The sequence below is a fragment of the Podarcis gaigeae genome, assembly GCF_964106915.1.
Source record: "Podarcis gaigeae genome assembly, chromosome: 5".
Taxonomy (NCBI): domain Eukaryota; kingdom Metazoa; phylum Chordata; class Lepidosauria; order Squamata; family Lacertidae; genus Podarcis; species Podarcis gaigeae.
In genome coordinates, this window is record NC_139681.1 from 56,929,740 (window position 1) to 56,944,561 (window position 14,822).

A 14,822-nucleotide genomic window follows, 5' to 3' on the forward strand; every position below is an offset into this window, starting at 1 on the left:
TGTTACTTTCTTGCAGCAGACACAGAACAAAAGCAATAAAGCATGGCGAATTAATACCAAAATACCTGTGGGCCCTCCAGCCTGGGCATGTGGCCAGATGAACTGGGAAAGCATGAACCCTCAGAGCACAGCTGCTCTTCAATCACAAACAAATCCAGAAAGAAATACTCTCCCTCTCATATTCCAAATGTCTTGCTGACAGTCTGGCTCTGAGGAAGCTGCTACAGCATACTTACCTCTCTGAGTATGTGCAGAAAATACATACTCATAGAATCATACAATCGTAGAGTTGGAAGGGACCGGAGGGTTATCTAATCCAACCCCCGTAATCTTGGATTTCTTAATTTCCTATGGATCTTAGAGCACAGATGTTAATTATTCCAAGTCAATATTGCCCCCTACAGAGGAACAGCTTGTGCATTATATGGGGGAAACTTGTTTGCACAAATGCGTACAAGATATTTGCACTAAAATGCTGGTGAATTTTCATTGGGATTTTTGTATTTGTTTTAAAAAATCACAAATTGCTGCAAGATGTAGAGAGCTGAATTTAAGATTGGAAAAAAGGAGAAACAGAGAGATCCTCCCATGTAAAATAAACAGTCATAAGCTACTGGACACCACCAGCTAGGGAGCAACAATGGAAGGCACTGGCATTAAAAGGCCAGCTTGAGGGCTGCCTAGAGCAGGGGTTGGCAACCTAAGGCCCATGGGCCACAAGCGGCCCACGGGAGTCGTTTAACCGGCCCACAAGCTGCCCCTGAACTGAGCCACCCACTTGGCAAGTCCTCGCACGCTGCGCTAAACCGGCACAGCGCGGCATGTGGACTTGCTTCCGTGGTGCCGGAAATCGCGCCTGCACTTGTGTAGACACCGAAAATCACATCTGCACAGACGCCGGAAATTGTGTCTGCGCAGATGTAGATGCCAGAAATCGCAGGCCTGCATGCGATCCGGCCCATGGAGAGATCTCTGCTGGAGTGAACCGGCCCAGGCAAGGTAAACCTTGCCGACCCCTGGAGAGGCACTTGACTAGCTGCTGGGGCGGGGGGGGGGGGGGAGAGATGCTGCAGCCTTGATCCAATTCAGGATCGCTTCCAAAATTTCATTTGCTGGCCTGAATAAAGGTATTGTCTGACTTGCTCTCCGTAACACATGCTGCTACCAAAATGCTGATAAAACTATTGCCAAAATGCTCAGCATGTAGTTTGGCAATCAGCCAAAATCAGGCTTGTAAACCAAGAACTAATGTGTGCTGCATGTGGCTTTTTATGCAATGGAAAATAAGTCAGCTATTAAGAAGACACAGGATCCCTACATTTCAAAACTTCTGTGTGAAAGATGGGATTTTAAGGATCTTTTTCTTTCTTTAACCATGATCGGAATATATCTTTAAACAGGCAAGTAGCATTTTCAAAAGGATCTGGGGAAGGAACTTTTGCACAGCTTCCTGTTGTCCCTTTTATCTTCTTCAGGAGCAGAAAGGATATAGGGGTGTGCAACATTAGCTCCAATGATTGACGTACAATATAACGCCTACAGCAACCTGCCAAAAATACAGGGAGAGTGGCTTGCTATCCTTGCTTGGTAAAATGAGAACTCAACCCTAAGCCCACCCCTGAGTCTCAGTGAACCTCAGCTAGATAGAACAAACCCTGGTCTGGATTGGAACCTGGTCATTGCTCTGACACATGGAACAACACAGTAACTTGATGGAACTATAAACATACTTTTTTTTTTAAATTTCCACCATGTAATTTGAGTGCAGAAAGTGGGTTTCCTGGGCAAAGAATCTGGTGTTTGCAGCAGTTTGATAGTGCAGGGTTTGAATACGCAATGAAGAGAGTTTCAGGAAGTTTCATTTTTCTGTTTTAACATGGAACTCTGACATTTCTCTGTTTGTGCCTCATGGAAAGCTTTGAGCACATATTGAATCTGCTTTGGAACACATGTACTAGCTCTATAAAATCTGAAACCATCCTTGTGCTGCAGATGTAAGCATAAGGAAATGTGTGGGGTTCCTAAGGTTTTAAGTCTATTGAGGAGTGTCTTGACCCAGCAGCAAGGTAACATGTGTCTCAAAACCCCAACCACAATTTGCAGGTGCTCAACGTTCCACCCAGCTCCTGCGTGTGCTTTGAAAACATCAAAAGCAACTCAAATATCAACTGAAGAACAGAATCAAATTAAAGCCTCATTGTCTCCATCTGGGATGCAGAAAGGTGCCAACTGGATTGCAGATATAGAGTAAGGTTTTCCCACATCTGAAAGTGAGTTTAATTCCACGAAGTAGAAGTTGGTTTTGTGAGAGGGGTTGAAACTCAGGAGAGCTGAGGACTTGGGACAAAGGGGTTTGATTCCACTTTAAGTCCCTAGGAGCTGTCATCCCCCTTACTGTGATGATTTTAGTGGTTATCAGGCTTTGGTCTGCTGTAGGCTGTTGTCTGCAGTAAACATGCACAGTAATATATTCACCTTTCCCCTGAGCTACTAGGATAGTGCTCTGCTCAAATAATTTGCTCTTTTTATGTAGGCAGAGAAGGCTCAGGACATTTGGGTAGCAGAAAATCTAAATGTGTGATGTCATGGATAGCATGATCTGAACTTCAGGGGTTCAGATCCCTCCTCAGTCATGAAGATCACTGGAGTCTTTACATGATTGTTGCTGCCCTTTAAGCATACCCTAATATCTTCTGCAGGGAGCATGTCACCTTGCCTTGGCAGGTCATGGGCTGGGGAACCTGTAGCCTTCCAGATGTTGTTGAACTCCAAGTCCCATCAGCTCCAATCAGAATGGCCAATGATCAAGGACGATGTGTCTTATAGGCCAGTAACATCTGAAGGGTTACAGATTCCCTACCTATGGTATAGGCGATATTTGAAGGAAGTCAGTGGAGAGGAGCAAGACTGCCTTCCTATTTGCATTTTCACATGGAAATGTAGATGCACCAACACCTCCCTTGTATACAGTGAAACATAAAGATGTGCTCTCACCAACCCCGTGTTAATCGTATAATTCTGGACATGAGTTAAGTTCACTTTGAAGTACAAAAAAATAAAGCCCCAACCCTCTTCTTTCATCATGATATATCTCAACTGCTCTATCTTTCCCCAAACAAAATGAGACACAGTCCATGGATTATCAGAAAAAAGGCATTATATTTGGGCTTACATCGTATTTCAAACTGATTTTGGTTTCAAGCAATCAAATCTGAAAGTCTATTTTATGACATAAATGACCCAGACAACCGTAATTAAAGAAATGGGAAAACAAATCTCTATCACACCTAATATAGAAACCAAGGCTTGCACTCTTCCACAGGAACGCTCCAGGGAATGTTAGTTTCAGCTGCTTCAGTTTGTTTCTTTTCCTTCCCCCTTGGGGTTGTTACTAACAAAAGCTCCACTGTTTGTTTAAAGCAAAGCAACAGTCTTTTCTGTTTTGTTTTTGCAGTCTTACAGCAGCAAGTTTCGTATCACCAGTAGGAAACACACATGCATGTACTGCAGTCAGACACACATACACACTCACAGACGTTATACAGTAGCCTGTTGCCGCTATCAAAAGAGAGAAACACAGACACTCTATCCTTTTAAGTGGTCACCATTAGGATCATGCTAAACTTGTGGACTAAAAAAGAAAGAAAAAAGAAAAATACTGCACAGGTCTTCCACATTGAAGCTGCAAGTTATCCTTTTGCAGTGGATGGAGTTCTTGCCTCCATTTGTTCAACAAGCATCGCTGAAACCTGAAGGCACGCTGGCCAAAAAGACAGCCCTGTTGTGTGTGTTTGGTTTTGTTTGGTTTTGTCATTTTAACTAGCGTGCTGGCCTAAAGTTGCAAAGTCCCTGTTCTGTTGCATTGTAGCACACCTATTGAATGAGATTTAGAGACCACAGTACTGGAAAAAGGCAGGTCCTCTGCCAGGAGTCTCAACTCATAGTAATCAACTAAAGGAATACATTTGCCTTTCTTTCCCGCCAAATAAAAATAAAATTAAAGTCACCATCCACAACCCATTTTTTGCTTAAACTGCTATGTTTCAGGCTAGCAGTTTGCTTTTTTTCTGGAAGAAACTGGTCCTTTATAGTCACCAGCTTCAAGGGGGGGGGGGGGGAATTCCTACGGGTTGCTCTAACCAACAATGCACCAGAGAGTACAGCACTGTATCAATTCAGGAAAAAAACCCCAAAGCCCACCCACATCTCTCTGGGGTTTCATTTTAACCCCTCAATGGCACTGACTAGGCAAACCGCCAGCGCCATCAAATGCCACTGGCTTCTGGGAAGATGCCCGGGAAAGAGGAGGGAGGGGGAAGAGATACATGAGCACTCCTTGTTCTCACAGGGTCAAGTTAAGTCTTTCTGATAATAAAATAAAGCAGGTATTGAAAACCTCTAAGAAAACAACCAACCAAGTAAACCGTCACCAAAATCAGCAATAGGAAAAGTTTTTCTCTCGTTTGTTATATGTATAAAAATGATCTCACTCTTAATCCTAAACCCTAACCAGATGGAGGCAATTAAAGGGGGGGGGCAGGAGGCAGGGAAGGCCCAGAAGCTTCTGCCCCTTCCTCCATACCTATTATTTAGGGGTTATTCCCAAAGTTACATCTGAAGAAAAAGCTGAACCAACTTGTTTTTGGCTGAAGTCATGTTTATCCTTTTGTAGAATATCCCTTCTCGCTTTGCTTATTTTAGCTGGGGGAGGTATTGGCATGAGAGTTTGGCGAGTCCTGTTCGTTTATGGTGTTCAGGAGCACACAAACAGGCTGCCGGGGGAGGTGGTGGTGGCTGTGCTCTTGATGCTGCTCATCCGGGGCATTGAAAAGCCCTTCTTCCTCATCTCCATGGGGAGGGTGGCCACTGCAGCTATCGCAGAAGTCCATGGGTCCATCATCAATGAACCCATCCAACTCCTTGAGATCACCATCGTGGTGGCCCTGGTTGCAGATGCAGATTTCAATGCCCGAGTCCCCGGTGAACCTTCGGTGTCTGCCCGGCGTCTTGTCTTTAGCATCGGAGAAGGCGTTGTTGTGGTCTAAGCTTTCCGAGTTGTAATCCTTAAGCAGTTCCTCCTTGCACTCTGACTCCTTGTCGGAACAGGGCGCGTGGTTGGCCGTCTCTTCCAACTCTGCCCCACTGCTGGAGTTCCTTCGCTCGCCACTTGTTGCTTTGGTGGTTGATCGCTCAGCTAGCAGGGTGGACGATTCGGGGTTCCCGGTGCTGGAGGAGGCAGTGCTGTCCGTGTTTCCATTATTGCTTCCTGCTCCTGACAGAGAGCCTGTCTGGGCTGGCTGTAGGTTTCTTGGATCTGGTGCTGCACTGCTGCCGCCAGGTGGAACGCATTGCTGATGTAAGGCACTATATGGTGGGGGAGGGGTCGGAGGTCGGTTCACCACTTCCTCATAGGGAGGTAGTAAATAATTTGGCAAAAATCCTAAATGGGGAGGCAGGGAGGACAAGTTAACCTCTAGGTTACCTAAATAGTTCCAACTTTGTAAATGTTGTCAGAAAACACAACTGAAAGTAATTTAACAACACTTTGGACTTAACTTCAACAAATTATATGAATAATAATAAAAATTCCATCCTGATTTGGCTAAGGAAGCAGTCGATTTTCCATATGTTACAGCTGGAAGAAACTAAGGCAAAGCAGTGTGTAGCATTCAGAGAGACCTATGAAATTAAGGAATGTTACATCCCAGAGTCAACCGGGAGCTGATTTAAATTGTCTTCCCCCTGATTTTGTACAAAAGGAGAGACAGAGAAAGAAAGAAAGAAAGAAAGAAAGAAAGAAAGAAAGAAAGAAAGAAAGATGGAGAGAGAGAGAGAGATATGGTTCTCTCTCCTCTATGTAGCATTTTCTCAGGTGTCCTACTTCTTTTTTTCCATTGCCTTCTACTGGGTGGCTAATGTTTTTGTTTTGTTTTTTTTTTCTTTAAAGTAATAAAGTATTAATTAAAATTGAAGTAGCATCACTCATCATTACATTGATTCTTGACAAGAGACCTTGGGTGTGATGCCCCTCTGCCACACCACCATATTAGCTATTCTGTGGTGCCTCTTTCTTAGAGACACTCATGTTGTGTCAGCTGCAGAGGAAAAGGTGTGGCAAGTTTTTTTAAAAAAATCTCAGCCTTGTCACTGCTGCTGCCACTGCGCAGATTAAAACATGAAGAAATCTGTCAATCCACTTCCTCCTTTTATGACAGTCTAACCAACTAGAGCTGGAAAACAAGTCTGAGTAAAGCACTGCTCTCTACAATGTTCAGAGGGAAACGAATTCAAATCTCTCTCTCTCTCTCTCTGCGACCCAGAAATTTATCCACAAGATTTAGATTGTGCCTACACTAGTCACAGAGTTATCTGTGATTGTGCTTCAAGCTTGTGTAGCCAAGGTGAAAAGAAGGACCATGTGAAGTCTCCCAACATACTGCAGTATACTACATGGTCCTCTCCAGCCACCAGCAGACATCTCTGCACCCATCCCCACCATCTTTGCTGTGAATCTCTGTTGTGTCCATGACCCCCACCCAATATGCCAACATCTTGCTCTTTGCTCTTTGAAAGGTAGCTTGCTCCTTGCATGCAGTACATACGGAAATAAAATGGCAGGGTGGAGTAGTTATGAGCTTCACGATAGGCAATCAGATTAATCTCATGCTGCCGTTGTTGTGCCTGAAGTCTGTGTTTGGCGCGCCGATGATGGCAGACACAGCAGCAACTCAGTATGATGATGATCGTCCATACTAGCCAGAACCCTATGGAAAAATCAAGAATAAAAAAGGCGGGAGGGGGGAGAGAAGAGGAATTTTACTAAGAGTGTTTCTTCTTCAGGAGAAAGAGGTTTAAAACTATGAAGCCACTGAGGTGGCCTTTTGAAACAAGTGTGCACCTACTGCCAAGCTTGGCACAGGTCACCGTAACAGGATATGAGAGGCACTTTTCAGAGACATAGACTCAGGAGCTCTCACCCTAATCTCCCATATATGCTTCAGAAGTTAGGAACCTCAGGCCCACAGGTCAAATGTGGTCCTTGGGACCCTTCATAGGCCATGTCCCTCACTAGCTGTACTTCACACCATCCCTGAGTGTTTTTGTGCCTTCTCTTTGAAAAAAAAATAGTTCTAGGTTAGAAAGGGGGGGGGGGATAAGAGGTTTATAAAGGGATACATGGTGTGGGAAAAGTGTGCAGGTATATGTTTTTCTCCCACTTGCATAACCCCAGAACTTGGGTCATCCAATAAAACTGACTGACAGATTCACTTCTTCACACAATGTATACTTAATTTACAGAACTCACTCCCACAAGATACAGTGATGATCACTTTACTATGCAAGTAAAACAATGATAACATTAAAAGGCAGCAAATAAATGTTGAAACTGTCAGTTTTGAGTGCAAAGCCAGAAATGTGTGAAATGGGAACAGCAGTTTGGTGCGGGAAAGCAGTGCTGAATCCCAACTACTGTTGCAAGTGCCGTTTTATTTTGCCTTCGTCTCCCAGCCTGTTGCAGATCCCAGATTAGCAGCTGAACTACTCTGCTGCAGCTAAGAACATAAAAAAGGAAACCCACGGCACCTTACAAACCAATTCCCACATGTACTGTGCCCCACACGTTTCCAGTGATGAATGGCATATTTTGAATAAGTCTGTGTCTGAGGAAATGTGCCCGATTTGCTTAATATATGTAGCAATTAACTGATTTATCTTTAAGGTACTATAAGGAGCTTTGTCTGTTAGACTGCTACATGGTTCTACATCTGACTGGTCCTGGGAACCAAAGCACTTGAACCCCAGCAGACACAAGGAGGTACCATTATGAGATCTGAGTCAGTCACTGTCAAACCACCTAAAGGCAGGTGTGAGTTCTGTGTTGCGCAGTTGCTTTGCACTGACAACTTGATAACCTAGAAGCTACCACACTCTCAACAGGAAAGCTGCAACCGTATGCTTCAGTAGACAGACAAATCCCCATTTATGCAGGGGTTAAATTCTGGCCCCCTGCGCATAGGTGAAATGTGCACAAATGGGGAGCACCCCGCTGCACCTCCAGGTTATGAGCAAACCTTCCCCAGAGACCAAAGAGGATGTCCTCTTCGAGCTCTAGGGCAAATCTCTTTCCAAGCTAGAGGCACAGTGGGGTTTTCTGGCTAACAGCTGATATGCAGGAAAGCGCAGCAGCAGTAGCTGCAACTCTGGCTGGTGAGGAGACCCTCCCCAGAGCCCAAAGAGGACATCCCCTTTGGGCTCCAGGGAGGGTCTCCTTGCAAGCTGGAGGCTCTTCAGGTCTCTCTCCCACCTCCACCCCCACCTCTGGGTTTCCAGAGCTGCGCGTATGTGCGGTCACGTGTGAATTGAACATGCGTAAATGAAGGGGCGCCTGTTTAGTTCTGATGAAGAACACCACCCCTGTTCTCTTACAGATTCTCAGGATGGCATCCAACTTTGCAAGAAGAGTGGGAATATGGGGGTGAGAAGCATCATCAAATACAAGAGAGGGGGGAAGTCAAGCTTCGAAGTCATACTGGAAAAAATATGTGGCACTTTAATAATAAAAAGGTAAGTAGACCTTACATTCCTAATTAAAATGATTTTTTTTTTTGCCCCAAGGAAACATGTAAGGCATTATGCCATTTTATTAAAGTTCTACATGTTTTTTTAGTACCAAAGGCTTCTGCCTCTCTCTCCTTTCATTTAGTTTGCAGGACTACTTCAGATAGTACACAGCAACAAACACACATTTGCCACTGAGTTTATACTCATCAGGACACTGTTGACCTAGCTGCTTTGTGTCTGCACCTGTATAATATATACAGTTGAAAATATATGTATCAACGTGTGCATATAACACATTTTACAGGCACAGGACCTACTTTCATATCCCAGATTTAGCCTGCCAAAAGCTACTGAATTTTTTTCAGGCTTAACAGAGTGTAAAAGTCCATTAAAAAAGAACTGTTTTATTTGCTTACTGGGAAAATGTAACCCATGTGTCTTTTTGACCATGGTGGAATCTACACACATATTAAAAAACACTGTGAAAATGCTTTTTTAAAAAACGTTTTGAAAAATACATTGAATTTGGCATAGCTCACTGTTGCCATATAGTGTCACATTTGTATATTGAACTTAAATCTAAAACATTTTATTTGCAGCTGTATAGCGGAGTCCACAATCTAAGTGGATCAAGATAGGGATACCATCAGCCTATGCTTATTTTCAACTGAATATGACCCTGAGCTTCATGTTGGAAAATGTAACACATGAAGACTGCTTAATTTTAACATCTGCTTTGATAGCAAGATATAAAAAGTATTTAAAGGGTGGCACAAATCTCAGAATAGTGGCTGCATGCTTGTCTCTCTAAGACCCCTGACCATTTCTTCCCATCTGCTCCAATTGTTTTCTTCCCTCGTATATTGGAAGCATTCTCAGCTTTTACCAATGCAGGACTGAAATCTGTTTTAAAGGTCAGAAGCACCTTCCTTTGAAGCAGCCTTTCTGAACCAGCTGCCCTCCAGGTGTTTTGGACTGACAATTTTCATTAGCTCCTGCCAGTACAGCCATGGCAGCTGGGGGCAGGTGGATTGCAGTCCAAAAGATACCTGGTGGATGGCTGACTTACAAAATGAATAGCCCCACCCAGAGATGTAAAGTGTCCAAACATTTTGGAGGCATGAAGAACCACCACCAATCTTCTAAACAATATAATACAAAAAGCAAACATTTATATTTTATGGAAGTTGAAATATATGCAATACTCTTTTACCAAACCTAAACATATTACATAGCACCCAAGAGGTACTGTTGGGTATATTTATGAAATTTACACATGCTTTCGTTTTATTAGAATATTTAAAATATAACTGATTTTAGAGATAGCTCTGCAAGCTGCTGTACTTAAGATGCTATGTAGGAAAATGCTATGCATATTTATTTGGATGTAAGTGTCACTGTGTTCAGTGAGACACAGTAATCCCATGTAAATGTGCGCAGAATTGCAGCCGAAGTATATTTTCGTTGGGAAGAAAGTTCCTTTTCTTTGCTACAATGCTGATGGATTCCATTTTAAAGTTTTATTATATCAACTTATAAACGGCACCGTGCAGAAACAAAATAAATATTTTTTATAAAAACATTCAGAAAATAAACATGCCTATATGTTGCAGGGATGGGAAACTTGCAAGATTCCAGCTGTTGTTAAGACTCCAACTTACATCAGCTCCAGCCAACACGGCCAGTGGAGAGGGATGATGGGAGTTGTAGTCCCACGATGTTTGAAGACTACATCCCTGCTATATTGGAACTGAGAAGCAATAACTTGCTACTCTCTTTTTAAAAAGACATATTGATGTTACACTTTAAAATAGGTACTGTTTCACCTCATTGCAAGGGTCACAGTAACTGAAGATAGTCAAATTTACTCACCCTTTTTAAATTGATTTATATCCTGGTCTACCTACCTAAATAAGATATCTATTGAAGAAACAGCATAACTCAAAGTTTATTTATCTAATCAGACATGCTTCATTAACTTGAGAAACTATAATTGATCATTTGCACAAACTGAAACAAGCCTCTCAACTCTTTCCACATGTTATATTGCTCCCCCTTTGTGTGCATGCACTTTCAAACACTGGTTTCATTCACAATACAGAAGAGAGGAATGTGAGGCAATGTTGTAAAAAAACCTTTGATAGTATGATGAAGGAGAAATTTGGAAACTCCCAGACCACAGCCCTACACTAAATACCTGAATATGTTGTGTATTCTTTAACAATTGAATTTACTTTTATTAATTAACATACAACAATGCCAAACGGGCTTCTAAGTGCTTTATAATATATAAATACCAATTACACAACATCATTAAAATACATCATCATTAAAGTGTGCAATAACTTTTCCTTACACCACCCTAAGAACACTGCCTGTTTGCCATGCTATAATCATGTGTGCCTTTTATGTGCTGCTTACTTTATACTGGTTTACTTCAAGAATTGGCAGAATAGGTTCATTTCTTCAATGCTATAATCATGGCTACCATGGAATCTCAGATCTAAGAAATGTGCAGCATTCTGAACTGACTGTATAACAAAACAGTCACATTTCTTGTCTGCCCTTAGTTAACAGTTGGTGTATAAATGTCTCTAATAAAGATTAATACAGTATCCTAACATGGATGTTTCTAAACTAAAAGACACCTGATGACTATTGTCCAGTCAGCAAGATTTCCTATTTGTTGAATTGCTAAATCTGGAAAAAAAACCAAGTATCTCCAAGTTCCTGAGAATGGTTGGATGCAGATATTGCAGTGCTAACAGTAGGGTCTCTGGAGAATGCAGCAGTCAGCTGGCAGTGAGGCAATGAGAAAATGCTTAGCTTATCAAGAGGAAAACACCTCAAGGACCTGTGTTGCCAAGAAACCTTGGAAATTAAAAAGCATCAAAACCACTGAAGACAATATACAACAGAGGTAGCTGGACTACAACTTCTATCATTCCTGCCCATGAATTTCCAATCTTAGGGTGTTTCCAAACAGTGGGATGCTGGGGTTTTGTTTTTTTGGTAAATGTTCCTACCTGCTACCCACATGGAGGTTGTGCTAATCTCTACTGAAACCTGCTAGTTCAAACATCATAGAATTGTAGAATTGGAAGGGATCCAAGTGGACCATCTAGTCCACCCTCCTGAAATGCAGGAATCTCAACTAGATAATCTAGCAGGGTTAGTGCCAGTGGCAAGCCCAAATCAGCAAGAGTAGCACAAAACCCCTATACCAGTTGATAGCACTTTCTTTCACTACTTTCCTTCTCAATTCCATGTTAAGGCAACAGTGCAAAGCCCATAGATTTGGGGGGGTGGGGGGTGGACAGACAGACTAGTGTTAAAGCCATCTGAACTTATGGCAGAAACAGAAAGCTGCCATTGCTCTAGTCATCTCTGGACACGGAGTAGCATTAGGCCTTAGCAACACCATATAACTTTGTCCTGGAAGATACTAAAATGGTTTCCACTCTTTTGGACTGCAAGTATAAATGAAGCGCTGCCTTCGGTTGGAGTTTACTTCCTTGGCAAACAAAGAAAATATTGTCAGCTTTAGGAACCAGGAAGCCAGGGCTATGTATCTGATCTCAACAAAACAACAACAGCCAAATTATGGAAAAATAATTCATCTGATATGCTTAGATAATAGAAATTTAGCACTTCTTTGTATTGCATTTATTTTGCACAGCTTGCTCTGCTTCCAAGATGAAGGATTCCAGTGAGTTCAGAATTCATTAATTTTTTTAGAAAGGCTAAAAGGAGGGCAAGGTGTGAACATGGAGAGAGGCTGTGTGAGGAGAGCAATGAAGCAGCAATTTGGAGGCAGGCAGGGGCTCAAGCCATGTCTCAAATCCCCACCTAGTTTTTGTGATTTCTCCCAATACTGTCAATGACAATTTTTCAGCCTTTACTGTAATACAATACCTCCTTTCTTGAGGAGACCAGGGGAAGGTCTATGATGCTCAAAACTGCATGTGTTACTGTCCTATAGATCCTTGGGGATACAACAACGAGAAGGATATATTTCTATGTTTCCCCAGTGGCAAGAATCCAAGCAAAGATCTCACAAAGGAAAGTGCCTTTTACTCTTGCAAAACGGGAAAACATGTTTTCCCCTTTAGCACTCAAAAGCAGGAACAGAATAGTCTGCCCTAGAGTTCACAGTAAACTTGGGTAGATGCCACTGCTTTATTGGCAGGAAACCTCATTGCAGCTAAGCCAAAACATGTAGCAAATCATTTCTCCACCTGCCTTAGAAGCATGCTAGGTGATGGCCTTGGCTTCAGGCTATCTGGCCCAAAAGAAGGTGAAATGGGACATTTTTGAGAATTAGTGTAGAGCAAGTGTGGAGCGGCTGCTAAGAGCCTGTGCTTGGAACTGAGCTGCGAAAGGACCTGGTTCAAATCTCCCCTTGGCAATTAGCTGCTGAACTGCAGGCAGCCTTCTTAAGCTAAGCAACTGAGGTTGAAATGTACGCAGCTAATTATGGCCTTAGGGCATGGGTGGAGAACTGGATCTGACTGGTGGACAGGAGTATTATCTCCTCGACCCTTCACAGGCCAAGTTTGACAGGTGGGTGGAGTATGCCACCTGTCAGTCACCAGAAATGACCATGACATCAGGTAGCTTCGTTGCTTACAAGGGTCTTGCAGAAGCCCCTTCTGAAGCACTATCTTAGGCAGCGCTTTGATAGATCCACAGAAGCCCTTGACAATCAGCTGTCAGTTTTCAGGAGTCTCATGAGCCAAATGGGGATGCCCAACAGGCCTAAGTACCCCACCCCTGTCTTATGCAAACCACTCCCAGCCCACTTTAAAACATGGGGGAAATAATGCTGGCCTACCTCTTACAATGTTGTCGCAAAGGTGGCTAAGATTATCTATCATGAAGAGCTTTGAATACTCTGAAACACTTAATAAATGCTAAATATTATCAGTGTTCTTGGTGGAGTGTTTCCTTTCAAAGAGCATGCCAATACTTCAGCTCTGATGTACCTCAGTTTCTCAAGTGTTACCAGGAACAGGAGCCCACATTGGAGACTGTATGAGAAAGGTGGACACTTTATTAAACAGTTTTCCTGGGAGCGTCAATACCATCTTCTGCTAAGCTCATGCCCTCCAGATATTTTGCAAGCTGTGCTGACTGGCATTGACAAGAGTTGTACTCCAAAACACCTGAAGGGTAGCAGCCTGGCAAAGGCTGGTCAACACTGGTATTTATGTTGTGCAATGGTTGGGAAAACCAACAGCAGCATTTCAATACTGTTCCTTTTTTCTCTAATAACACTGCTGGCTTGAACACAGAATCCTCAGCAGTAAACACCTAAACCTCACAGCTAGGGAAAATACCGGACTCCTTGAATCCCTGCTTGAAACTTTATCTAGATTCAGCAAGGGTTAATGTGATGAACTAAATCATTTTCCACAGAATTCTGTGACAGTGAAAGATTCTGCAAATAACTAACTGTGCATGCTGGGGATGAGGTATCCTAAATCAGCAACTCCCAATTGATTTAATAATGGGAATCAACAAAAGACATGTTTTCTTGGGTTGGTACATATCTCCCAGGGTTATGGCTTTTAACTGAATGAGGTGTGCTCTCATTGGAAAGGGAAAAGGGAAAGGGAAAGGACCTCTGGAAGGTTAAGTCCAGTCAAAGGCGACTATGGGGTGCGGTGCTCATCTTGCTTCAGGCTGAGGGAGCCGGCATTTGTCCACAGACAGGTTTCTGGGTCATTTGGCCAGCATGATTAAACTGCTTCTGGCACAACAGGACACCATGACGAGTGCAAGAGCGCAAAGAAACACCATTTACCTTCCCGCCACAGCGGTACCTATTTATCTACTCGCACTGGTTTGCTTTTGAACTACTATGTTGGCAGAAGCTGGAACAGACAAACAGGATTTCACCCTGTCATGTGGATTTGAACCACCAACCTTCCAAATGACAAACCCAAGAGGCTGAGTGGTTTAAACCACAGCTACCTTCGCATTGGAGTAAGCAGTCCAATGCTGTACATTGACCATGTTCCTAGATAATGAAAAAAAAACATGGTTTAGCATCAAGATTGTGAATCTCAATGAACCTTGGGATCAAGATGCACCTTCTCCTCCAGCATGGCTGCAAGAATCTGCTTCGCTTTTAGATTAACTACAGTTTAGCACTGGATAGTAAATTTGTTCTTGTAAAAGGGGTGGGGGTTACTGATTTGTTTCATTCTTGTTCTTGTTTTTATTATGTATTCTGTGTTTTTATATTGTATTTTTAT

General features: G+C 42.8%; 1 protein-coding gene and 1 long non-coding RNA gene across 5 annotated transcripts in view; one reads left to right on the plus strand and one right to left on the minus strand.

Annotated features, from left to right (window-relative positions):
- LOC310844222 overlaps nt 1-14,822 on the plus strand; it is a 399,653-nt gene that overhangs the window by 235,733 nt on the left and 149,098 nt on the right. The window lies entirely within an intron of this gene.
- The window catches only part of WBP1L (WW domain binding protein 1 like), a 49,469-nt gene continuing 37,786 nt past the window's right edge, over nt 3,140-14,822 (minus strand). For all 4 annotated transcript variants that reach the window (XM_083738043.1, XM_083738040.1, XM_083738041.1 and 1 more), the window contains exons 3-4: nt 6,603-6,764; nt 3,140-5,440 (exon numbers count right to left, since the gene is read on the minus strand). In XM_083738043.1, coding sequence (XP_083594169.1) covers nt 4,698-5,440; nt 6,603-6,764 — 905 coding nt within the window. In that variant the 3' untranslated portion in view covers nt 3,140-4,697. The remainder of the gene's footprint in view (nt 5,441-6,602; nt 6,765-14,822) is intronic.